Source organism: Esox lucius, chromosome 7 (genome assembly GCF_011004845.1).
Source record: "Esox lucius isolate fEsoLuc1 chromosome 7, fEsoLuc1.pri, whole genome shotgun sequence".
Taxonomy (NCBI): Eukaryota; Metazoa; Chordata; class Actinopteri; order Esociformes; family Esocidae; genus Esox; species Esox lucius.
The window spans coordinates 23005606-23033334 of NC_047575.1; the positions used below are offsets into that span (position 1 = coordinate 23005606).

Consider the following 27729-nt stretch of genomic DNA (forward strand, 5'->3'; position numbering starts at 1 on the left):
TTATTTATACAGACTGTCTCATTGAGCTGAATATATTTTTCAAGAGACCTGTTCCGACCAAATTAGGGCTGTGCAGTGTTATAAAAGGGGTATGACGTGTCCAGTTTGTGACCCTCTGTAGTGTTAAGGAAATACAACGGTCTTAACATCAGACCCATGGTTAAGGGACAGAAACAAAGAACCAGAACCCATTCAGATCTATGTGCGAAAAAAATAATAAATAGATTATGGATAACAATCAAGAACTCAAATAATCTCTAAAGCATTCCATGAAAGAATTGAAATGTATTGGTTCTGCCGCAATCTCAGAAACTATTGAATTTTATGGAAGCCACTTCCTGTTGTGTCTGCCTCCTTATTTGTACCAGACGAGGGAGGAGAAATCTTTGACTAGACCAGTGAATCCAAATAAGATTACGTTTTTTTTCACTTAATATCAAAGCCTTTCTAGCGTCCACCCTTCTCTGAACCTTTAGACACCACTTGTAAAAATCCCAACAATTACATTCATTCTCTCTAATGCAGTTACACTGTCAACTTCACATGAACCAGCCAAAACCTGGGCCGTGGGGAAAAAAAAAAACGTACTGGTATAATGTCTCACACCAATACAGTATTAAACCTGAGTAGCACATTCCTCCTCCATAGAGATAAAACGCATCCTTGACACCCCTTTCTGCAACCCTGAGGTCAGGTGCGTCTGGAGCTGAAGTTCCACACTGTCCAGATATGCCATTTAACTCCACGCCGTCATGCCAGGGGAGTACTTCATGTTACGAGAAAATATGGGGAGAAGACTGTAATGCAAATACCTTTCTTTCTCTCAAGGGTCTGGGCGCTCCATGCAAAGTAACTGGTCACCACAAACAGTGCCATTATCAGAACTTCTGCTGGCCACATTTACATTATTATTACTTTTTCCAGATTTTTATTCAGAGGCAAGTAGCTCCAGGTTGTTCCATTTGTTCTGACAGGAAGGCTAGGAAGAGATGTAACTTTCCTTAGGCCCTAATGAGCTGGCACCAATTCTAGGTCAAGACTGATGAAGTAAGATGCATGTAAAATCCATTTGTCATCAGTCACCATGGGGAAAGGCAGTCAGGAATGTACAAACGAGAAGAGACAAATTATTGTTGACCTTGAATCATCCAATGGTATATGGTTAAGGGAAGAAAATGCTACAAATGTACTTAAACAACTTACCAGTATAAGGGTAATTAAGAAGTTCACAACCAGTTTAAGTCCTGCCTGAAAGGGTCATGAAGATTATGGTTGGGAAGGCAAAGATGAACCAAAGAGACACAAGTTAAGGAGAACTTGCATTGTGGGGGAACAAAACCAAGTCCACAAATCTACAATTAGACACCACCAGCCAAATTTGAAGGGCTGCCACAAAATACCATTTGCCATCTGACAGATGAAAACAGTAGAAAGAGGCTTGACATGAACACCAGTGGTGGGACTCCAGTCAAAGGAAGGCAGTGCATGCAGAAAAGAACCTCATGATCAATGTACAATACGTTGCACAGGCTAGACCGCTCATTACCTGTGATGTTTGTTTTATACAGCCTTTTAAGCTCATCTTTATCAAGGGTGACAATCATTTGAGGTGATTGTAAGTCAGAACACGTCCAGTCCAGACCTCAGTGGTGGAGAAGCGACCCAGGCCCCAGCTCACTCCATATTCTGACCCTGAGAGGATGGGTGTGGTCCACACTACTACAGTACACAGTGGCTGTTGTGACAGGTGTCTGGTGTGTGTCCACCTGGGTAGGGAGCCAAATAACCTAAAAGGCCAAAACACTGCAGATATGACTCATTAGCAGAAGGTATGCACAACTTACAGCACCAGGCAAAGGTTTGGTACTGGAAGTCTGGTTAAGTATTGGCACCTTTTGGATCCGCGTAGGCAGCTCCTGTAGCATACGGGGGATAATTATTCTACACGCTTTACCCAGGACACAACTGAATGAATGGGGCTCAGAAGTGTTTAACCCAAAGGGAAGCGTTTCCATGGCGATCTGTAGCCCGGCGCCCTGAGTGGCATCTTACACCAATTAGTGGAGTTGTTGTGTGGGAGGTAGTGTGGTGAAGATGAGGAGGCAATTTCTCTCAAACCTCAATCAAATGAGAGAAGAAAGAAAAAATATCCCTCTCTTTATAGCAAGGCAGTGTTTATTTAACAAGCAATTTCACTAGCCCCTTAACTGCCCCTTGTCAAACAACTGTGAAACCATGTGGGCCCAGGGACAGTTAGGGCCCTCCAACCCGGCTCGGCTCGTCACTGGCGCTTCATTAATAACTGTTGCCTCAACGGGGCGGGATGACAGTAAGGCCTGTCCAACTGACACCATCCATGATCTTCTCCCAGCTAGATTAATGTAATTTGACATCATAGGTGCTGGCAAGGGAGGAAGACTCCCTAATGGGGTGAGACTTTATTTGACAGGAGAAGAGGGTGGAGTCTGACATACTCCCAGTGTCTGTGTTTGTAGAGTACGTGCTTAGGCGAGGGAGACGATGACACTGATTCTCCAAGGTTTTGTACTTTTCTTTACAATGAGCGGAGTTGTGCTGTAATTTAAAAAAAAAACTTCTGCTCGGAGGAACGAGAAGGAAAGAAAGAACTTTGTGATATCGACAGAAGAGAAGGGAAGAGGATGATGAAAAGAAAGATTAAAAGACAGATGATTAAGAGAAAGACAGATAGACACTCAACAGGGTGGATATTTTTCCAAAATTGACCAGATAGGACAAGCAATGTTTTTCTTTCTTTATTTCATTGAGTGGAATAGGCCCTACAGATGACAGAATGCTTTTTTGCCTGAACCAACAAAGACAAGGTACACAGAGCAGTTTGATAAATTAACTATAAAAACAAGTTTTCTAAACTTGCTGATGTAAAATATACTAGGTCTCGGCCCCTTGCAGATTAACGCGATTGAGAGAGAAACGCAAGCTTCATGCTTGGCTGACCGGAACACCCACGAGTACTGAATTTCTCTTTTGTTTTCAAGGCGTCACTCCAACTTTTTTGTGAAAGGAAAAATTATGTTGAGCTAGAAAAAAACAAAATAATAGTTCTACATGTGACAGAGCTCTGATGACCACGCCAATCCCAGCAGACATAGGGAAATAAGAATTTAATCAAAACCAACCTGCCACTGATTATGACATATTTTCATCTTCTAGTATTTATTGTAGTCATGTTATTGTTTTTCCCTCTGCCCCTCCAGCCTCCACACTTTGTCATTCCTAAGATATTACGAAAATGCATTTTCAGGAAGGCCTGGCTGGGAGAGAGTAATTTGGTTGAAGTTATCGGTTTTTACATGGCTGTGTGCTTAGGGAAGGACCCAACATGTGGCCTAGTGGCCCGATCACAGGGAACAACACCGACATTCAAACAATATTTCAAATATCTACAACACTTTGGCTGAGGGCAACAGGTAAATGGGTAACCCACTAGAGTTAATCTGCGTGTATATGGCACTCAGGGGCATGTTGAATTAAATTCTCGAAAGAGTTCTAAAGACTTAAAAACCTATTTGAACCCGGGGCTGTCTTGAGCAAGACTCCAGCAAACAAACAAACCCAGCTACAAATCCCAAGCAGCTGGAAACTTCAGCCACACTATTAAGTTAAATGACAGGGCTTTGGAGCCAGCACTTTCCTAACACCCATAACCCCTAGCTAGGACCACTGCTGTTGTGTTGTATTCTACCTATCCAAACAGTTTGTCAGCCGAGCTCGCGGCCTAAACTCGGACCAGAACGGAGGCATCCTAAAAAGACTGACAGATATTTCTCCACGTTTCCACTTTACATTGAGGATTCAACATGCCATAACTTATCACTTATAAAACAAGTTTGTTCTGCGTTACATTGAAGATTCAACATGCGATAACTTATCACTTATAAAACACGTTTATTCTGCGTTACATTGAGGATTCCATAACTTATCACTTATAAAACACGTTTATTCTGCGTTACATTGAGGATTCCATAACTTATCACTTATAAAACACGTTTGTTCTGCGTTACATTGAGGATTCAACATGCCATAACTTATCACTTATAAAACACGTTTGTTCTGCGTTACATTGAGGATTCCATAACTTATCACTTATAAAACACGTTTGTTCTGCGTTACATTGAGGATTCCATAACTTATCACTTATAAAACACGTTTGTTCTGCGTTACATTGAGGATTCAACATGCCATAACTTGTCACTTATAAAAAACGTTTGTTCTGCGTTACATTGAGGCTTCATTATTAGAAAAAAAACTGTAAAGAGACTGCAGCGGAATTCACTAGCAACCAATTCACCCCAATGTCAATATCTATAACTTCCAGTTTGCAACAACTGTTTCCCTTGTTAACATAATGAACAGCACAGAGCAAGAGATAGGAACAGACAGAGATATTTAGAGATAGAGCCTTAATTCTTCAGAAACGTATATGTACGGTTTACTTACAATTGCAGATTTTTCATATATTATTTTGTTATTATGCCTTTCATGTTTTCCACTTGCTTTGGCAATGTAAACAAATGTTTTCCCATGCCAATAAAGCACTTTAAAATCAAACTGAATTGAGAGATAGAGATAGACAGAGAGATCACAATCATATTGCCAGCTGAGTACATTCATTTGTTGTAATGGTTGTAATGGTGATGTTAGTGGCAGCCGACATACAGGGGGGAGAAAACACAGAAAGTCATCGGGGACCGTGAGAAGGAAGCACTCCTCCAGCGAACACAACAAGTGGGAAACCCAGGAACAACAGAAACGACTGAAGTCCGTACTGGGAAACAGTAAGCAGAATTAAGGTCCTTCCACCCATACATTAAGTATAGTGGAACGCTCTGGCACCTCTTTGCGGTGATAAGCAAACCTCGAGCTACTGACCTAAAACCATGGAAATTCAATTAGAGGAATTTAAGTGTTTCATAAAGCCATAGGTGGCTGTCCAGAGGAATGCCTGTAAAAACCTGGCAGCCCAGGCGTAATGGCAGTGTGCTGACGGGTCGCTCCCAACTCTGCTCACAGGCCCTTAATTGGAAACCACAGGATGGAGAGACATACGCTGCATCGGCCAGGATTTCTGTCGCATGTATTGGAAATACGCACTTGAACGAAAATGCTGTGATTTGTATTTCACCAGCTTGAACTATAGCCCAGTGCATTTTGTAACAACATAACTTTGGAGAATTACAACAGCCCTGATAGAAATAATGTCTTGTTTAAGGTGTAAATCATTTAAATAATAACCAGAATGCTTTGCAAGAATGTAGACTATTCAGAGCATCTAACAGTGCAATAAAACAAATTGAAAAAGTTCATTCCCAAACATATTGTTTAGGTTAAGGGGTTTTCTTGCTAAATGTAAACGCATTCCATTTTAAAAATACAACATACCTGTTTATGAATTATATACCATCTGGTAAATGCAATTTGTGACCGTCTATGGACATGTTCATCCCATAAATAAGTCATACACCTGGCCTGGACGTCATCCTAACAGAGCATATTGAGTAGTGCTACTGTATCGTGCTACCGCTGGTCAACAAACTTTCACACAGACGTACCAAAAATAAAAGTAAGTAAAACGTAATATCTGCAACCTACGTCAGCTTTGGGTACCAGGGTTGGGCCGGGGTTGGGTCAACATCCAGTGGTGCCACTGCAGCCTGGACTGATGAAGTAGCCAGTAGACTACCCAACACCTCTCCTTTCTGCACCAGGCGACATGGATGATCCAGTATTTGAAGGGTGTTAGGGGAAATGGGTGCTCCTGGTCCCAGCAATAAAAGATCCACCATGGACTGACCCAGTCTAAAAAGACCGTCAACAAGCATACCAACCGTAGTTAACAACAAGGTTTGTTATGGAAAACGGGACCAGACCACACAATGAGAAGCCATGAAAAGCCCAGGGAGAGAGGCGTGTTTTTAGCTCCAGTAGACCTGGGTTCAACAACTACTTCTTCACATACGGCAAATGCCTTGAGCGTTTGCTTAAGCTGGCTTGGCTTGTCAAATCTGCAGGGGTTGCACTTTGGGGACTATTCCGTTAATTTCATTGGACTAGACGAGCTCAACGGTACAAAATATTGGAACTATTTCTAATGTGATTTGAACCCAGGTCCTAGACCGCTCCTGCAGAGGCCCAGTAATCCACAGGGAACCATCCCAAAGCCCATAGAGCCCAGAGCTGCTATAAGGCTGCATCTTTCCAACTGTTTTTCCAACTCCAGGCCCATCAAAGAACAGAGCATCATGGTTTCCCAGCAGCAGCCACACTCCCTCCCACCAGTAGCAGTTAGCAACCAGCTGCTCAGGCCTCGACTCTTCTCCAGACTCCCCACATATCTCATTCTCCTCAGACTTGGCCAGAGAACAGTCAACTAAACTCTGAGACCTTGGACGTCCTTGTTCCTTTCTCACATAGCCCTCCGTTCCTCAATACATTCTTCACCTCACTCATTAAGGAAACAACATCTATTTATTTAAACTATGAAAAACTAAAGCTGCGGGTTACAGAGGAACTGGTGCAAGCGGCTTAGTTCTTTCAGCAACATGGGTGGCTGGTTCATGCTGAGAAGACAGCACGTCGTGATGTACAGCCTGTTAATGCTGTTGTATATATGGAGGGATTCTAAAGAACATCCAGTACAGAATGTATGACGGCAAGCAAGAATATCCACTCATTTAACAACCCCCGCTCTATGACTGCCCATATACAGTACAGTAATGTGGACAGTCACGCACTTAAAAGAACTGGACATGAAAGGCTTGGCATGGCCAATGTGCTGGGAGGGAGACTGGAGTCTGTGACACATTGACAGATGTAATCTTTGACTGAGTTACTTTGCCCGCCCGACATGGGTTCACATAATGTTAGTTTTCTAATACTTAATACGCGCTTGACTAAGCTTGGAGATGTATCAATAAGGGAAAAAAAAAGATGAAAAAACACCAGGCAGGCTCAATCAAACACCGAACGTTTGAACGATAAATTCTATTTGAACCCTTGTGCGCCGAGTCCCCCTCCCCTGTCGCCCTCTCTGTTATTTCTAGACTGTTAACAATCTCTCAATCCACTGGATATCACTCCTGTCTCTCCCCTGCCCGTTTACTTAACCCACTTACACTCTGCCAAAAACAATTTCTTGCTTGAAATGTGACAAATAAAGTCGGCTAATGAAGTGCTTTTTACTGTCTGAGACGTTAGAGAGACCTCCTTTAAAGTGGCACCTTAATGGCATTAAAATATAAACCACATTGTCAGAGCCAGGGGTGCGTAACCGGCCTTGTACTGGATGTAAAGGGACCATTACCCAGCCAGTTACTTTTCCCAATGCAGCCATATGGGACTTTGCTTTGAGGCTCGCGTCTATTCTTCATCACCGAGCTAAAACAGAAACAGACAGGCTCGTGATCTGTCCCACGGTCTCATAGACAACTGGACCTGTTCCCTAACCTTCCACCATGGGAGGGTAGAGGGGAATGTGAAGGTATGTATGCTACATGAATCCACAGGTTTACCGTATCAATCCATGCAGGATGGTGAAGGGATGTTGCCTTTGTTGAGAAACACTACATCGGAGAGGGAGTGAGTGGCAGAAGGCTGTTTGCTTTGGAAAGCTGATCAACTCCAGGTCTAGCCGTCACTCATGAAGAAGTGTGTGTAATGGGGGGGGGGATCAGGATCGGGTAAACAAACAGTGTGCTGAGGTTTTGCAGAGGCAGGCGGGTGGAACAGTGCAGAAAGCAGACTGACGCGGGACTGCTGGACCGACCAGGTTGTTGGAAAGAGTCACAGACCACAAGTCTCTACTGACTGATTGGATAGACAGAGAGTGGATGAGCATGACAGTGAGAAAGTCTTTCTAGGGGAAACTGGGACAGCTTAAACAGAGAGCCTTATACATGTTCATCTTGTATTTAGCTGCCTTGTTTGTAAACATACTGTTGTTCTAATAATGCCCAGGGAGAGTTGGGTAGCCCAGAAGCAGGACTTGGCCAACAGGCAGATAACGGATTTCTTACTTACAAGCCAGATAAACAGGATCCTCAAACCTGACTGGAAGTGGAACACCATGATGTGTATCTCAGGCATGTTTGGTTCATTCAGTAATGTGTTTTTGAGACTGGTTAAGGCATGAGAAAACATCTGTGAGAGAAGTGGGGATTACGGTAAATTTTTACTGTATATATTGAGTGTAATTATTACAAGGAAGCGAGGGAGTGCCATGTCATTCAATAAAAAGGTGGATGATGTCTGGAGTCAAGCGCATAGGGTTTCTAGAGTCAGAATAGGATAGAAGATTCTCCTGCCTAGAACTTCTAATACTGGTCCTGTTCAGATTCACAATGAGCTTAGTCATACCACTGTGGAGTGAAAGTAAGGTAAGAAGTGGAAATTGAAGAAGTGCAAAGTAAAGAAGTAGAAAGTAAAGAAGCTCAAGTTAAAGAAGTGAAAGGTGGGTGCAAGAGAGATACTCAGCATTTATAACTGAGAACAGGTAGTAGAGGATGAGAGCAAAGGAACATATAGTCGGAAAACTTGTACATTCTATAGGTCTACAAGTGGATGACTCAGATGGGTAAACCACAAAAAAATAGCTAACAACATTTCCACATCATTATTATCATAATAATAAAAACATGATGATTAAAATCCTTCTTAAATCAGGAATCCTGCCAGGCAGGGTAGGACATCTTCCGCCTTCTTTTCCAACCGCTGCACTCGAACCAATAACTACCATCGTCATTATCATTTGGTTAAGGTTACCCTCCAACCAGGCTGCAACACTCTGTCTTTTCCAACCACCGGGCTCCACCGATAATAGCTAGCTAGCTCCCAACTTCTGTTCCAGTTACCCACGCAGCACGCTGGCCCAGCCAGGCACCTACACTAACCACTCTAAACCGCTAAACACAGTAGCTCCTCAGTGAGTCATAGCCTTGTTTTATGGAGCCACAGTTGCCACAGTTGGCTGGTGCATTACTCTGACGTATGACCCAGACCACCAGCACGGCCAGACCCACCACCGGGGGTGCATTGTGGACAATGTGGTTTACAGAGACACCCTGTATTTATTAATCTGGCTAAAGACTTCAGTTCTGTCAACCATCTTAGCCTAATGTTGGATTCCCACTAGATGTATTATACATTTAACACAACGCAGACGAGAACTATACGATCGCTAAGTAATGCTAAGCCTTTTGAGCTCTTAAAGGGACGAGGATGCGTGGTATGGGCGGGGCATAATAAACTGTGAGAATTGATAGGAAGGATGTGTTGACCTTTTGGTGAAGGTCATTCCCTAATCCAAACAAATGACGTTGTGCCTCTGTACATATAACATGCATTTGCATTTCTATGGGGCGCTCAGAGTGAGTGAAAACGATTGAGGACAGAACAATCCGTGTGTCTGTATTCTCTAAGACCATGAAGAAGTCTCACTCTCCTCAACAGTGGTTGACTGCGGTTTCTTTTATTGGTTAAGTCCAAAACACAATTCTCGGCTGTATGTAAGAACTTGGGGCCAAGACCCGCTGATCTACTGGGAACAGACTGTGGCCGTGTCTCTGGTGGCTCTTCAGGGTGTGATTGCTGCTTTTAAAACCCCCTCCACTTGTATTCTGACAACATTGTCCTTTATCACCCAGTTTCAATAGGAGGTCAAATAAAAAATTGGTTACTAATTTTGCAATAAGGCATCTTTACTGATGCCACTGAAAATGACAATTGGTTCTCAATTTACTTACCTGAACTGAGCATATGAAAATAATCTTTAAACTAAATCTGTTGTGACGAATAATTTCTCAGATTTATGTTTATGTTGTGGATGATTAGTCACTGCCAAATGAACCAAATAAAGAAATATGATGCAGTGATGTGTATTCATGCTATCGTCTCCAGGTCACTCTAAATTCCTGTTTACAACAATGAGCTTCCTCCTCCCAGACCATGCTAATATGATACTTCTGTCTTAGCGATTCAGAGCTAATTGTTCTATTTCCCAACCCACCTACCGTCCACCCCCGTATCCGTCAGGTTGTAGTGGTCTGTGGGAATTTAATCAGGCCCACATGCACACAAACGGATAACAGGAGAGGGATGAAAGGAGGGAGGGAGGGGGAGAGAGAGAGTGTGAGAGAGAGAGAGAGAGAGAGAGGGAGAGAGTGAGGGAGAGAGTGAGTGAGGGAGAGAGGGAGGGAGAGAGCAGCATGGAGGAGCTCGAGTGTTCGATTTCCTTGAGTGTCTGACTCAATTCACTTCAACTAGTGAGACTGGCTCAATTCACTTCAACTAGTGAGACTGGCTCAATTCACTTCAACTAGTGAGACTGGCTCAATTCACTTCAACTAGTGAGACTGGCTCAATTCACTTCAACTAGTGAGACTGGCTCAATTCACTTCAACTAGTGAGACTGGCTCAATTCACTTCAACTAGTGAGACTGGCTCAATTCACTTCAACTAGTGAGACTGGCTCAATTCACTTCAACTAGTGAGACTGGCTCAATTCACTTCAACTAGTGAGACTGGCTCAATTCACTTCAACTAGTGTGACTGGCTCAATTCAAGTGTCACTAGTTTAATTGGAACTAACCCTCACCTGGGGCCTCCTGTGCTGGACTGAAAGCCTGACGCCACGGACATCCCAACGAAGCACACTCACTCCAGAGGTTAATAACAGGACAGGCCCCTCTGTGAGAAGCGTCAGGCATTAGCAATGATTAAATCACATTCTGGCAGTGCAACGAAGGAGCAGATTGCAAAGATGCAACGTAACAAACACGGCTCCGTTTCAAATTCCAGGATTCATCCGGGTGTCGTTTGTCTGGCACAATGACACCCGGATGAATTATGCGGATCGCGGTAGGAAAAAATGTAAACAGGGATGCGTCCAAGTTCTTGTCAGGCTTTAGTCGGGCAAAGGAAGCTTAAAAAGAGAGAGTTCTTATTGCGACCTGGCCTCCAATGCACACACCTACACCATGGTTAACTCAGATCCGCCCACCCTCCTCCTGACATGAACCCGGGAATGAAAACAATATCGGTACAGGCCACTTCAAAGCCGGCCCCCCAGCTTCGCCCTTATCTCTCTACAGCTCTACTGTATCACTTTCCTACGCACAGCCACACGGTCCAACTCAATAAGAGACGGATGTATACTGTCTTGTGTCCACCGCTGGCCCCAGTGTGTGTGTGTGTCACTGAGTGTAACCGGAGAATCTGTTTCGTGTCAGCGCCCCGACGCTACACATTGTGGCAGTTCTACTCTGCCGGGCCCAACCATAGGAGCACATTAAATCACCAAAGACAAAACACAAAAGACAATAATAACAACCAGGCCACGAAGGAAAGCAAAGCGGTCTATCGGTAAATGATATTAGTGGAAAAGTCGGGCTGTGTTACTAATACGGTTGGGGGTCATGGAAGCAGCCATTTCCTAATAAAGACTTCAGAGTAGTAACAAGAACCATACCGCGGTCTCTGCTCTAACGTCGGTGGGACGTAAACCAGTTCTCCCAGATAAAGTGGTCTGAGATGGCCAGGGCCGGGGGAGACCCAGAAACAATTTAAAAAGGAGGAAATGACATTTCTGCGTGACAGTGTTGCTCTGGTCACTTCATGCATTCCCCAAAACAAAAAAGACAGACACGTGATGGCGGTGGAACTGAGTAATCAGACGCAGGAGGGCACAGGTTCGTACGGTACATTCAGTTCCCGGTAGATGGTAGGGAAGCTATCTGTGTGCTGGGTTCGGCTATATCTACTCTGACATGTTTACCACTATAGCTGCCCTGGAATAATGCCTGAGGATCAATGTCAGCTGTAGGGAGCTGATCCAAGCAGTCCAGTTATATTGCTTTTGAGTGAGGCCAGTAACTCATCTTAAACATGGACATATCCCTCCATTCCCATTCGGAATGTATAAGCTGCCGCTCTGAGATCCATGAGTTCACCTCAGAAGAATTCAGGACCCACACATGTCCACGGTCTGGTAGAAAGACTTCCAGGTTGACGCATCACAAGTAAACATGAGGACTTTTAACCTGACACACAACAGGTAATTCCAGGGGAGCAAGAGGACTTATGGACGAATGATACACCATATAGGCTGGGAATCTAGCTTTCCCTGGATCTTATTATCGTAAGCCCGTTACTGATTGCTTCTTATGTCCATCTCCTCCAATCACTTTTCTGAGGTAGACAATCTGCTGCTGAAAGACTCGTGTGGCAATCTTTACTCATGATTTGATGGAGATGAAGCCTACGTCTCGGCCTATCCTGAAAGCAGGAACACATTTTGTATGCCAAAAAAATCTGTTTTGACTAGGATATTGTAGAATGAGAAGCAGGGCGCTGTCCACATACATCGCATCTGGGCTAAGCAAGTTGCCTTTTAACTGCACATGTAGCTCAATTTGCGATGCAGTTTGTATAGTTACGCAGCCATATCGTAACCAGAGTTCCTGAAAACAGAAAACAGTAATACATGATTTCAATTCGCCAGGGTTCCCTCTCTGGTCATCCTCCTCTTAGTCACCGCTGACAAGAGTTTGACAGTCAGACTTGCATGCGTTTGATATGATGCCTAAACACACTGCTTACGTTTGCAATAGCCCAGGCTACTGTTAGGAGTTACATTTGTGGAACAACATCTCTGAGGGTTTCCTACTACAGCAGACAAAGACATCCAATGTGGAGAAAGGAGCAGTAGCAGCAGCTGCTGAGTATAAAAACCTACAGGAACTAGAGTCTGGAGAAGTAAGGAGCCAATTCCACGGCCACTCTGTAGCCTATATTACATACCGGATACCAGGAAATGTCTAAATAGACATGGAATGGTTCTCAATATCGCCAGTATTTTTGCATGCATATTTTGTAAAACACTGGAGCATTTCTAGCTGCCTAGAGTAAATACCAGCAGTCAATTTGTGCAAAAGGTCACGAGGTTAAAGAGCTATAAGAGCTCAAAAGGATTTCTAAGGATGTATTTTTTCTAAGGATGTAGTTATGTTGTTTTCTATGAGATGTATTCGGTTTTTGGGTGAAACATACAAACCTGGTACAATACTGAAATAATTTCACCTGGTGAAATAACTGAATTAGACATCAAAACAGATATAGGGCCCTAAACAATACAAAGAATGTTAACTAATTCTCAAAACACATCAACTATCATTACAACCCAATCTCACGAATTCCACTTGAAGTTATGGAGTATTTGTTGATAATATCAAATACAATTTGCTCATAGATATAATATATTGTTTGGCCAAATCACCCAGAGCTACTCCAACCATGAAAAAACATTCCAATCATTTATTCACACACATCACTCATATTGTTTGACCTGACAGTTACTGCAATAAAAAAGTATAATAAAAGACACTAACCAACACTTCTTTCAAGGCTAGAATTTCACCTTCAAACTTGACAGAGCGGACAAGCATACGTGATGGAATGGAAGTCAGATCTGATCAGAGGTAATAGCAATTCACAACAGTAAAAGACCACCACGCTATTATTCCAAACCCTGGAAAGATGAACTTCTCATCTGTATCATTTAAATAATAAAAATACAAGAAACAAACGGTGAGAAAATGCTCTCATGTTGGTTGAATGAAGAACATAATGAAACACTATTTAATTGATACACACTGTCAAAGAGAAATGGTCCTGCCATATCATGCAGGTCATAATGTGTACCGTTGATCTCTCTCCTTGGGGCTTTTCAGTCAAGGGTTATTTTCAGTTACTGTCTAAAGTATTTTCCTCTTCATCCCGGTTTCTCTAAGCATTGCCATGAAGAGACTAACAGAAATTGGAAAAGTGACTAGCTAGCAGTTTGTGGCAGTGAGTCAAAGTCAAAATCTCTCAAAGTGCAGTTATTTGAAGCAAACCACCAGTTGGAGTTCACTGCCCTGTCCAATACATTGGAGAGGTCCTTGTTCCGTCACTCTCACTGTCAACGCTGTTTCGACAGACAGCCACAGGGAATGGAATACAAACTGATATATTTGGTGCTAAATAATCGAGTGGGAGGAGTTGAAGAGAGGGGCTTCATATGGGTCAACACAGACACAGGGCAAGGGTTCGGCCCCTCTCAGCAAGTGTGTTGTGTGTGTGTGTGTGTGTGTGTGTGTGTGGGCGTGCGTGTTCCAAATATGTCAGATGTTGTTGTGGCAGTGGGAGGAGCTAACATTAGAAGTGGGTTGGCCATTCCCCCACTACATAGAGAAACGTTTTGTTGGTCCCAAAAATACCAGCCCCTCGTTTCATGTCTGAACATCCTTGGATTTTGGTGTGGATTTGTAGTTCTGGTATTTGGGAGCCTTGGAAATGCTCTGAGCTGAGCGTGTCCAGTATTCTGAACAGTTACAGACAGAGGCTCAGCATGCACCCAGGTGCCTCTAGTCCAGTGTGTCCTCACACATCCTGGTTTCTTCATATTTATTCTGAGTTTCCAGGTCACTTCAAAGGGAACAAAGAGACAGGACTCCAGCCCAGATGGACATGACTGATGGATCCAAAACATGTGTACAACATCCGGGCCAATGGGGATTCTGAGGTCAATCCTCACACACGAAGCTTTCAGTGAACCAACACCCTCAGACCATCTGCCCTTCACGTGTCATGTCCTACCTGGGAAATATGTGGTCTCTATATGTGTGCGTGTGTGAGAGTGGGATGAGTGGAAGCGCTCCATGGTCTTACTTGGGCGATGTTCTTGTTGATCAGGTAGACTCCATATTCAAACTGAAATCGCTCTCCACGAGGGTAGAGGGGGAACCTGTGAGAAGGGAACAGAAAACAGGAGGGAGTAAGTGGGCCGTACTGAGGCAGGTGGTTCATGTGTGTTATTCTGGGTAACACCGGGGAGACACCTAAATCCTGCTGGACTGAGGAGCTGACAGTGTGGAGAATCACCTGTCTAATAGAAAAATATTGACTTTGCTCTATAGAAGGAGAGAGAATTAAACTGAAACCTTTTTGAGGGTTTTCAGGAAATACGTGCAAATTAACACGAAAGTCAAAGTTGCGTAACATACAGTACATCTACATGGCCGTTGAAAATGACTTGAAGAAATAAAACGTGGCCTTAAACTCTTATTTCAGTCCTTGTTTATTTGACTTTGTAAGAATAAAGTGCCGCCCAGATGGCATCGCAGGTTGAAGCACTGCATTATACTGGAGAGGGTCCACTTCAGCCTGGGTTCATGGGCCGGTCATAGTGGATCTTTAACAAGAGGCTACAATGGGTTGTTCACAGTGGGTCTCGTATCACCCAGGGATGACTGAAGGAACACTGACACATTGTCATTATGCTCTAGTGGCTTCTTATTGTAAGCTGAATGAGGCCTACATATTTCTGTGTACGTGGTGGTTGGGTTGGTTTCTTGGTGACTAGGTTGATGTGATAAGATGCGTTAGACCTGGGTGATATCAACGTAAATCAGTATTGCGATAAGTGGACCCAATTACCTTGATTACAATATATATTGTTATCGAGGTACTTCATGTTAATTACACTAATTTAGTTAGCAAAAAGTCTAAACTGCATTGGAATATGGCACAATTGTACTCAGCCTTTTTTAACACAAAGTTACTGCGATATATAGTTAGAGGTAATTGGGTCCACTTATCGCGATCACTGATTTCTGTTGATATTGCCCAGCCCTAAGATTCGCTAACTTCCTGGTTAAAAGGTTGATGTAATAATATGTTGGTTAGGCAGACTTCCTGGTTAAAAGGTTGATGTAATAATATGTGTTGGTTAGGCTGACTTCCTGGTTAAAAGGTTGATGTAATAATATGTGTTGGTTAGGCTGATTTCCTGGTTAGGAGGTTGATGCGATAATGTGTTGGTTAGGCTGACTTCCTGGTTAAGAAGGCGATGTGATAGTATGTGTTGGTTAGGCTGACTTCAGGCAAAGCTAATTCATTTGTCTGAGTCTACGATTACATTCACTTCCAGACCACTATCCCAACTCACTCGCCATACTCTCCATTTGCCCATCACCCTACCTTGATCCTTATTGTGTCCAAGTAAGCTCCTGAACATCTGCAGGCCCATCTAACACCCTAGCCCTCTGGTTCTACACTCCCGGGAAGAAAGACAGACGTAGAGAATGCCCGACAGGCAGAGTTGGAAAGTCCCATTCATGTGCCAGTCATGTGTCTAGCCAGCAGAACAGGGCAGGCCGACACACACCGCGCTGAAAACCTCTTGGATGGAAGTGTTTCTGGGTAGACGTTGGAGGAAAGGCTCCAGGCCAAAAATGCTGACACCCTGAGTGACAACGGCACTCACCTCTCATCCCATTATGGTGAACAATCCTCATCATCCTCTGTGCAGAAGGGCCCCTGTCATTAAGTGCTTATGTCTGCTTCCCAACTCCCATGATGTACTGAAAGATGCCCTGGGCTTCCTTACTCTGTTTGATCCCACTCTCAAACACACACACCTGCTGGTGTTCACCCTGTACGACTACTGGCTTCTCCAGCCAGGCTCAGCAGTCCGTCAGGTCAGGGGGTTTGAGTGAACATCCGGCCCCCCCACTCCTCACATCCCTGGAGGCCAGCCTGGAGCTGACACAGATGTAGCCTGGCTACTGCAGCTCTGTTATCTTTAACGGTTAATGCTTTAGTGCACATTGAAGGCTCACGCAATTCATTTAGGTTTGTGGGCATTGCATCACTCTGGATAAGAGCACCGGCTAAACTAGTCAAATATAACAAGCTGTTGTTTAGACATGAACTCTGTTTCTGAGACCCAGGGAAACACCGCAGCGGTCCACCACTACACTTCTACACACACGCCCTCAGTCAAACCCCAGAGGAAGCTCCATGCCAGAGGTCAGATGTCATGACCAGGAAATAACTAACGCAGGGAGAATCGACACATCAAAACACACGCAACATAGACCCTCATAGGAGGTATTCCAACAATCACACTCTCATAGGAGGTATTCCAACAATCACACTCTCCTGATGTATGATTTGTTGGCTGATGATAGGTGAATTACAAAGAAACAGAGACACAGAACGAGAGTCAGAAAGAGAGACAGAGAAACATAGCGAGCGAGCGAGAGAGAGAGAGAGACACACACACACACACACACGTGCACACGCACTCACACAAACACACAAAAGCCAAGCATACATGAGAACACACGCACATACACACGCATACGGTTTGCCGTCATGGTGATGTGATTAATGAGTGCTGTCCAGTGTGTCTGAAATCACACTGAAGGGACTCCGGTTCACCAAACACCAGGAATTCCAGCCGTGAACATCCAGTAAAGTGAAATATATTATTACACACCATCGGGGGGGAGGGGGGAGAGGAAGTCAGAGGTCCCACAGAGATGAGGGGGAGGAGAGAGGTAGAGAGGACAGGGATAGAGGAAGTAGAGAAAAGTAGGGGAGGAGGAGAGGGGGAGGAGAGGAGTAAGAGAGGGAGAGAGAGAGAGTGTAGGGGAACGGGAAAGCGGTCATTTTAAATCACTGGACCGGCGTTGTCTTGGCCGCTGTGCTGAAGTCATGTGTTACAAAAGCAGGATGAAGAGGATTACAATCAGTATTGGAGCAGCTCTCCAGCCCACAGCAGTCCATCCATGGGCCAGAGCCAGAAACCAGACTACATCCACACACGTTTCCTCCCTCTCTGGGTTCAATTACAACCCCTCTCTCATCAGGCCGTCCACACAGATGGACATGAACACACACAGACACACAATTATGTACTGTAAGGGCACACACACATACAACAGACACGCTGTTAAAATAGTACTGCCGTACCACAACTTCCCCACACGATCCCACCCTGCTGTCCTCTCTTTCTACACTCACATGTCAAACGAAACATGACACTGACACATGATCAACATGTCTACTTCAAAAAATATATATAATCTGTTCTGCTTAATGTCATAAACCTGGACTATCAAAGAGACTAAAATAAGATGGCAAGAGGCGAGCAGGTAAAAGATGTTGATTCTCCCGTCCGATAACATTTGTACACAACAAATGGACCACAACAACAACAAAAAAAACAATAATGTACGATCACGGTACCTTGATTGCAGCTTTTCATAATTTTTTATTACAATAAACAATTTTGGGGGGCCAAAAACTAAATATCAGCCTCAGGTGGGGTTGAGCCAACAAGCCACCTGTTGCCGATCTCTGGTGTTGAGTCTGAACTGAGCTGCCTGCGTGCGGCCAAGTAGGCAGACAAGATCTGTAATTAATAAGAAGACAGGCGTGGGGAACTCTGTACGTCGTAAATGCAGCTTCTAACAGAAAGCCCCTTCTCTTTATGGGGTTAAAGCATTTACACAGCCCCCCCCTCCGGCTCATCCAGCCAGCCTGCCAGGCCTATACTGCTTGCAGGCAGGCAGACAGGCCCAGACCCCCCTCGCAGACAACACAAAATATGATAGCAGGAGAGGACTCTTGTAAAACGCAGGAAATAAAAACATGAATAAAGACTTTGAAGTAAATGAGGAGCCTGTGCCTCTTCCTCTCTTTCATACATGTGTGTTCAGTATCTCTGGTTTCGCCCTCCATCACACGACCTGGTTTATTAAAGGAATCAGGGATGGTTCTCTGTGCAGGAAAGTTGACCTGAAAGACCACTAGACCTATGCTGCATTTCCACTGGTGCTTCACCCTGGTACCAGGGCTACACCGGGGATTTATGCTAATGTTGGCTCTAGACTTTCCTGTTTCCACCATACACTTGGTACCAAGGAATTAAGGAGGGGCTCGGGGGGGGAGGGAGAGGTAAACTATCAACATGATTTGGTTTTCAGGTTACGAAAAATAAAAGGCAATATTTTTCCGGTAGTAAAATAAAATAAACAATAACGTCATGCTCAGTTTATTGACAATACAGCGTTTGAACCTGAGTAATAAAACTAATTTCTTCCCCATCTCCTGCGACCGGCTCCTTCGCCACTTACACCCATGACACTGCAACTGTAAGCCATTGTATTCATTATTTAGTTTAATAAGTATTTAGTCAAATCTATCTGCCTCTAATAGAAGGATTTGTGAGAATTCTGAGGTAATTTGGTGTTGTCATAGGTTCTGCAGGCTACACCTCGGTCTCAGTACTTCTGTTGAATCAAAGGCATCATATCACCTTGGGTCGTTCAAACTCTTTGCTTCCCTGTACTGTTATTTTTCTTTACTTAATCAGGGATCTGTTTGTTAGATCGGATGAAAACCATTTACAAGAAGCCTAAAGCAAATGATACACATAGCTATTCGAATAGCACAACATGCCGTGTTTTCACAGCACATAACATGTCAACCCGCAAACCCTGCCCTACATCCTAAAGTCTGGGGCGTTGTCCCATCTCAATGGAAACAGAACAAATTCTGGACTTTAGGGGAAAACACCAGTGTTTTGCATCAGTGGAAATCTGAAGATGACCTACAGTAGAGTATCTGAAAATGACCTGCAGTAGAGTATCTGAAGATGACCTACAGTAGAGTATCTGAAGATGACCTACAGTAGAGTATCTGAAGATGACCTACAGTAGAGTATCTGAAGATGACCTACAGTAGAGTATCTGAAAATAATCTACAGTAGAGTATCTGAAAATAATCTACAGTAGAGTATCTGAAGATGACCTACAGTACAGTATCTGAAGATGACCTACAGTAGAGAATCTGAAGATGACCTACAGTAGAGTATCTGAAAATGACCTACAGTAGTGTATCTGAAGCATGTTCCAGTCCACCAAAACGTTCCCAGCAGCAGCAACATCAAGTCTTCTGTGAGCACTGGTTAAGTGGCAACCTTCACATCACTGTCGACTCACTCTCTGTGATGGGAGCACGACGCCTGGAGATGTTTGAGAATTACGAGAGCTCAGTCCATTTAAAACCTTGACCTCCGACCTAACATGGTCATCTGCAAAACAGACTTTTACAGAAGATCAGGTCAATGAGTGCACCTTGCACATGCAGTACATCCATGTGTTCCACAGGGCACTCATCTGTGTCTCCCCTAAGGCCAGTAAATTGTACAAGGGTAAGTGCTGTAGCACCGTAAAAACTAACGCTATGGCCGTACAGCAGGTGGGTGGTCGGGGAGTTCAGCCTTAATCTGCCCCATAACAACTGTTCCCGGTGACACGCTGAAATGTAAACACAGCACGTGTCCTCTTGAGGCCTTGTTTACACAAAACTAATTAATGCGGCAAATGTGCAGAACACGTAGTGGAGATACAAGTTAGCCACCCGTAACCATTAGTTACACCTAGCTATAGGTGGCTGGCTCCAAGAAAAAAAAAAATCTAGAATGTCTTTAATGTGCGATTTCAAACGAACAAGGACTATAAATCATGCGAGGCCTGCTTTTTAAAAACACCTGCTGCCTCGCAACTGTCACTGCTAATGGCACTGGTTACTATATAAATCACGAAGGGCTGTAATTTCCAATAACTGAGAAATGATTACATTGAGCATCTGTCAGTGAATGCAGTTTTAATGAGCGGCTCACGGCTCCACTTACCGCAGGGCTAACTGAAACTGGAACGCCATCTTGGAGACAAGGCACTGCTGTAAAAGTGTCTCCTGAGTGATGGGCCATCCGGTCGCCCTCTCGGTCACTCTGTCGTTTTGGCTTTCTTCATGATCTGACAGGCTCTCTTAGACTACGCAGAAGCCTGTAGTGGTGTTTTTTTCTTCTCTCTTCTCTAATTGTTTTAATTTGAACCAGAGAGCCTGACCCAGAGGACATGATCAGGCTAGGTCTTTCTGGGGCTGGCAGCTCCCACTCCCTCCCAAGGAGCACCTCTTTATTTCTCATGGGCGATCTAAACTCCCTCACTGATACAAAATGCAACACAGGTATTTCAAATGTAGGTTAGTCTTCGCAGGCCATATACAGTTAGGGAAAAACATTTTTTTATCCCCTGCTGGTTCTGTATGTTTGCCAACTGACAAAGAATTTATCACTCTATAACTTTAATGGTAGGTTTATTTGAACAGTGAGAGACAGAATAACAACAAAGAAATCCAGAAAAACGCATGTCAGAAATGTTATAAATTGATTTGCATTTTAATGAGTGAAATAAGTATTTCATCCCCACTCAATCAGAAAGATTTCTGTCTCCCAGGTTTCTTTTATACAGGTAACGAGCTGAGATTAGAAGCACACTCTTAAAGGGAGTGCTCCTAATCTCAGCTTGTTACCTGTATAAAAGACACCTGTCCACAGAAGCAATCAATCAGATTCCAAACTCTCCCCAATGGCCAAGACCAAAGAGCTGTCCAAGGATGTCAGGGACAAGATTGTAGACCTACACGAGGCTGAAATGGGCTACAAGACCATCGCCAAGCAGCTTGGTGAGAAGGTGACAACAGTTAGTGGGATTATTTGCAAATGGAAGGAACACAAAAGAACTGTCAATCTCTCTCGGTCTAGGGCTCCATGCAAGATCTCACCTCGTGGAATGATCATGAGAATGGTGAAGAATCAGCACAGAACTACACAGTAGGATCTTGTCACTGATCTCAAGGCAGCTGGGACTGTAGACACCAAGAAAACAATTGGTAACACACTATGCTGTGAAGGACTGAAATCTTGCAGCGCCCGCAAGGTCCCCCTGCTCAAGAAAGCACATGTACAGGCCTGTCTGAAGTTTGACAATGAACATCTTTATGACTCAGAGGAGAACTGGGTGAAAGTGTTGTGGTCAGGTGAGACCAAAATCGAGCTCTTTGGCATCAACTCAACTCGCCGTGTTTGGAGAAGGAGGAATGCCGCCTATGTCCCCACCGCCAAACGTGGAGGTGGAAACATTTTGCTTTGGGGGTATTTTTCTGCTAAGGGGACATGACAACTTCACAGCATCAAAGGAATAATGGACGGGGCTATGTACCGTCAAATCTTGAGTGAGAATCTCCTTCCCTCAGCCAGGACATTGAAAATGGGTCGTGGATGGGTATTCCAGCATGACAATGACCCAAACACACGATAAAGGCAACAAAGGAGTGGCTCGAGAAGAAGCATATTAAGTTCCTGGAGTGGCCTAGCCAGTTTCCAGACCTTAATCCCATACAAAATCTGTGGAGGGAGTTTAAGGTTTGAGTTGCCAAACATCAGCCTCGAAACCTTAATGACTTGGAGAAGATCTGCAACGAGGAGTGGGACAAAATCCCTCCTGAGATGTGTGCAAACCTGGTGGCCAACTGCAAGAAACGTCTGACCTCTGTGATTGCCAACAAGGGTTTTGTCATCAAAACCTTTTGCAGAGGGGTCGAATACTTATTTCACTCATTAAAATGCAAATTATTTTATAATTTTTTTCTGGATTTTTTTGGTTGTTATTCTGTCTCTTACTGTTCAAATAATCCTACCATTAAAATTATAGACTGATAATTTCTTTGTCAGTGGGCAAACGTACAAAATCAGCTGGGGGTCAAATCATGTTTTCCCTCACTGTATAGCTGAATACCCTCAAAGGAGAGATGAAGTGGGAGAGTGAGATCTATTGCTATTTATCACGTGTTAATCCTAACCCAGTAACAAGAGTTAATCACTTGCATTGAAATGCTTACTGCTAAAGCCTTTGCAAACGTTAACGTGGTTTAATGTCTTAGGAGACCACAATTGTCCAGAACAGCCAGGGCTCTTACGCATGGTTCAGTGTTACTTGCCATGGAAGGCATGTACTGTAGCTCCTCTGGTAGGACTCTGTAGCCGGGTAGGCCACAGCTTGGCCCTTCCAGTCCACGAGAATCTGTATGCCCTGCATGTACGAGTTCCAGATGTGGCACAATAACAGTCCACCTATTTGAATGAGCACACGTTTGATAGCTCCTCAGAGGTCGTACGGGTCCAAAAATGTGACCTGTACGCCATGGCTTCTGGTTGTGGTGCACATGTTTACTATCGATGCCCTTAGTGAATGCTGTGCCAAACTGTGCAGTGTGGTGGGATGAATCCAAGACCATATTCCAGTCCTGTGTTCTCAAAACAGCCCTTTATCTTAGCATGGATGGAGAGGGATGTATTGGAATGGAGAGGGATGGAGCGAGATGGGGGAGTGGAGCGAGATGGAGAGAGATGGATTGGAATGGAGAGGGATGGAGAGAGATGGAGGAATGGAGGGACCAGGCAGCAGTAAGACAGGTTAGGCCAAAAGTCAACCATTCATGAAAAAGTTGTTCAGATAAACCATATCAACTAAGCAATTTCTTTGAGTTAACTGTCATAACTTAAACTCTGAAATGCATTCAACTAAGACGGATGCTTACTTTCAACATCTTTAAAGAAAAAATAGATATCTGTCCAGTGGCTGTAAAATGAGCTGAAAAAGGAGGGCTGACACATGGACAGAGTGATGGCAGAGTAAGGCTGGGGGGTGCATTGGGTCAATGAGAACAGGGAAGCAGTCTGGTCTCAGTGGGCCAAATCTCAGACCATCATCTCTGGATTACAGACAGGATTTACAGCAGGGGTCCACAACTAAATTGAGCTGTGATTTTAGTTTGAGCAGAAGGTTGTTCACTGCAAACTTACCACAACCAGGCCCAAAACGAATATTGCCAAATAAAAATGACATCCCAAGATTTCATTGAGACAACACGTAATCTTACTTCTTTCTCATAATTTATGTGTGGGAATACTTTTTCAATTCCACTTATTGAGCTTTTTTATTGCCTCTGGGCCACCTGTTACCAACCCCTGATTTACAGGTCTGCATGCCAAGTCATATACTTGGCACGCCTGACCTGACTGGCACACCCGTGTATTCTTCCTGTCCCTACGGGCCATCCAAAACTCAGTTAAACATTACAGCATTTCCCATTGTCCAAAAATGATACTGCACTACAATATTATGGGTGTTAAAAGAGCATCAGCAAGTGTGGGAGGGTGTGGGTCTGCCCATCTCTAGTCTGCGTCCATTCATTGAGAAACCTTTTTATTGCTCAGCCGCCCACCCCCCACCTCCCGGCTGCTATGTGACCCTGCGGGGGCTGGCGGAGGGGGGAATTTGGCTGCACCCTTCCCTGGTACCACATGGTCCATGTTAAGTGACTTGAAGGTTCTAAAGCCCTGTTACAATAACGTTCTTTCTCTGAGCTCTCCGGTCCTGTCGAGGCCTCCCAGTCCCTGATGTTACATACAGCACTTCCACCCAGCCCTTAACCCACTACACCACACTTGAGCCACACATTGACATATCAATCCCTACTTAGGCTGTTTAGTTCTTTAGCCTTCACTTTCACAATCCCCCCAAAAGAATTTGAGAAAGAGAGTGGATTGCCCCTTAACACTCCTAGTAAAAAGACTGTACGAGGCCGCGCTTTTTAACAGCCAGGCTCTGGTCTCAATCACAACTAGTGGACATCTGGATCACATCCCCTTTCTTCCCCAATCAGAGACACTGGGACTACGAAGATGGGCTCCGCTGCTCTGGACAACGTGGCTACAACATGCTATTAGAGCCCATGGGTCAGAGAGTTGAATACTGCTGGCACAGTCAGGACAATAGGACACATTGTCCAACTCTTAAAAACAAGCAAAACAAAACCAGATAAAATTGAATGAGGGAAAGAAAGCTTTTTTCCTTAAGTGTCTCACACAGCCCCGCTGAGCGGGGGGGTGGGGGGGGGCGGGACACAGCCCTGAGGAGCGCCAAGCAGGGTGGACACACAACCAAGTGGGGTGGACACACAGCCCCGCCAATGGGACACACACACACACACACAGCCCCGCCAATGGGGGACACACACACACACACAGCCCCGCCAATGGGACACACACACACACACAGCCCCGCCAATGGGACACACACACACACAGCCCCGCCAATGGGACACACACACACACACAGCCCCGCCAATGGGACACACACACACACACACAGCCCCGCCAATGGGACACACACACACACACAGACCCGCCAATGGGACACCACACACACACAGACCCGCCAATGGGACACACACACACAGCCCCGCCAATGGGGACACACACACACAAACAGCCCCGCCAAGGACACACACACACACACACACAGCCCCGCCCAGGGGACACACAAACACACAGCCCCGCCAAGGGGACACACAAACACACAGCCCCGCCAATGGGGGGACACACAAACACACAGCCCCGCCAATGGGGGGACACACAAACACACAGCCCCGCCAATGGGGGGACACACAAACACACAGCCCCGCCAATGGGGGGACACACAAACACACAGCCCCGCCAATGGGGGGACACACAAACACACAGCCCCGCCAATGGGGGGACACACAAACACACAGCCCCGCCAATGGGGGGACACACAAACACACAGCCCCGCCAATGGGGGGACACACAAACACACAGCCCCGCCAATGGGGGGACACACAAACACACAGCCCCGCCAATGGGGGGACACACAAACACACAGCCCCGCCAATGGGGGGACACACAAACACACAGCCCCGCCAATGGGGGGACACACAAACACACAGCCCCGCCAATGGGGGGGCACACACACAGTCCCGCCAATGGCGGGACACACACACAGCCCCGCCAAGGGGACACACACACACAGCCCCGCCAAGGACACACACACACACACACAGCCCCGCCAAGGGGACACACAAACACACACACACAGCCCCGCCAAGGGGACACACAAACACACACACACAGCCCCGCCAAGGGGACACACACACACACACAGCCCCGCCAATGGGGGGACACAAACACACACACACAGCCCCGCCAAGGGGACACACACACACACAGCCCCGCCAAGGGGACACACACACACACACACAGCCCCGCCAAGGAGACACACAAACACACAGCCCCGCCAAGGGGACACACAAACACACAGCCCCGCCAAGGGGACACACAAACACACACACACAGCCCCGCCAAGGGGACACACAAACACACAGCCCCACCAAGGGGGGGGGGGGGGGGGGGGGTTTGACAGCCCTGCCAAATCGGGACGACGACACACAGCCCCGCCAAGCGGGGGGGGGACAGCTCTACCTAGGATGCCACTGACATGTGGAACCTAAACACACCAGTCAGAGGAAACAGCACGCGGTCACAACACGACTAACTGCAAACCAGGTAGGCGCGGTCAGAGGTGGAATGTTTCCAGGGCCCTATAGAGCCCCGTGTGCTGCCTGTCTGCCTGCTCCTACGTTATCAGAGCAGACAGTTTCTAGAAGCGTGCCTCCAGCAATGATCGATCGCCAACCCGACTGCTAATTCTGCCCGGCTTTAAAAGGCACGGCTCAGACACCACCTCACTTATCTCCATTTGTTGCCCCTTTCCGACACTTTAATCACTCTTTTTGTACGTTTGGAGCCTCATACGGGTTGCTTTCCATCATCCCACACGTCATTGGGCTCTGTGTGTATGGCCCTAGGGACTGGGAGGCTGGTAAACATGGGGAAAGGTCAAAGGGAAAGGAGCGTTTGGTCCAGCTCAGGGACACCTAAGGGTGGTTTGGTGAGGCTGTGTGGGGCTGGCTGGCTCCTTTGCCCCACCTCACGTTTATTTTCTCTGATGGGCCTGGTATAAATATCCTGCTTTAATGACCCTGGGAGTGGGAATGCGTACAGTGCAGTCAAGCGCTGATCTGCGGAGCCGATGGTTTGGGGGAGGGCCTCCAGCTGCCATGGTGACATCACTCCAGGGAGAGATGGGCCGCTGCCGGCGGCAGTTGTCTCTGATAACGCCTGGCTCTCAACATCTGCGTGTTTACGGTCAACGGTGTCAATGTGTGACAGATGGACGCAAGTGTGTAGGAATGTGTTCATGCTGAAGCCTTTCGATGAGCCTGGCTACAACAATGACCAGCGGCATCCGTGTGTGCGCGAGCAGGAGAGGCAGGCAGACATCCTTCCCTCACAGGGTTCGTTCACTCAACGGTCAACAGCGTAGGAAATGGCTCCGGCCATGGTTTCCTGGGGTACTTATTGGGGTCCCAGGGGCTTGTTAGTTACAGACGAGTTAACTAAAGGGCTCTGGCCCTTCTCTTTTTTTTCTCGTTAATTCATTGAGGGCAACGAGGCAACGTTGCTTTCACTTTTCAAAGGCCAGCCTGTCTGCTAGGGCCTCACAGCCACGTGCACAGCAGAGCTCCGACCGGCCCTCACTACCTGTCCCACTCGGATCATTAACCAGCCAGGCTCACAGCTGCTCCTCATACAGAAGGCCTGTGTTGCTCTAAACAGGAGGGGGGCCCATAAGCACCTATGCCTAAACAGCTTTGTAAGGGGACCTGACACATCGTATAATAATGTGTTTTTATTAACGCCCGGCGCTCCCCATCTGTTGGAGGCAAAGAATAACACTCGGGAATATCAAGGGGGGAATCAAAGCATTTAGCTGACACGACTGGTGACAGGTGAGAGCCTTCCATCCACAGCGAAGAGAACAGAGGCAGATGTGGGAAAGATGTGCAGAGCCGAGGTCACGGGCTACAACTGTACGTAGCGTGGCAAGATGCAATCCAGACTGGCTTTTACATCTTTTGTCTTGCCCTTTTCATTTCTTGGCGGCTGGCACTACACTTACAATGAATCAATCTAGAACCGTAGGCTTCAGATCTGCCCATACACATCACTAAACCATCTGCCTACTGCAGAAGCATCTCTGGGCTTTAGATAACCCTATGTATTATACCATCTGATAACCATAATGGGTTCTGATC

General features: G+C 45.6%; 1 protein-coding gene across 1 annotated transcript in view; it reads right to left on the reverse strand.

Moving 5' to 3' along the window:
• The window catches only part of uvrag (UV radiation resistance associated gene), a 120465-nt gene that overhangs the window by 27230 nt on the left and 65506 nt on the right, over positions 1–27729 (reverse strand). Inside the window, exon 13 of the mRNA XM_010870695.4 lies at positions 14743–14818. Within this exon, the coding sequence (XP_010868997.2) occupies positions 14743–14818 (76 nt within the window). The remainder of the gene's footprint in view (positions 1–14742; positions 14819–27729) is intronic.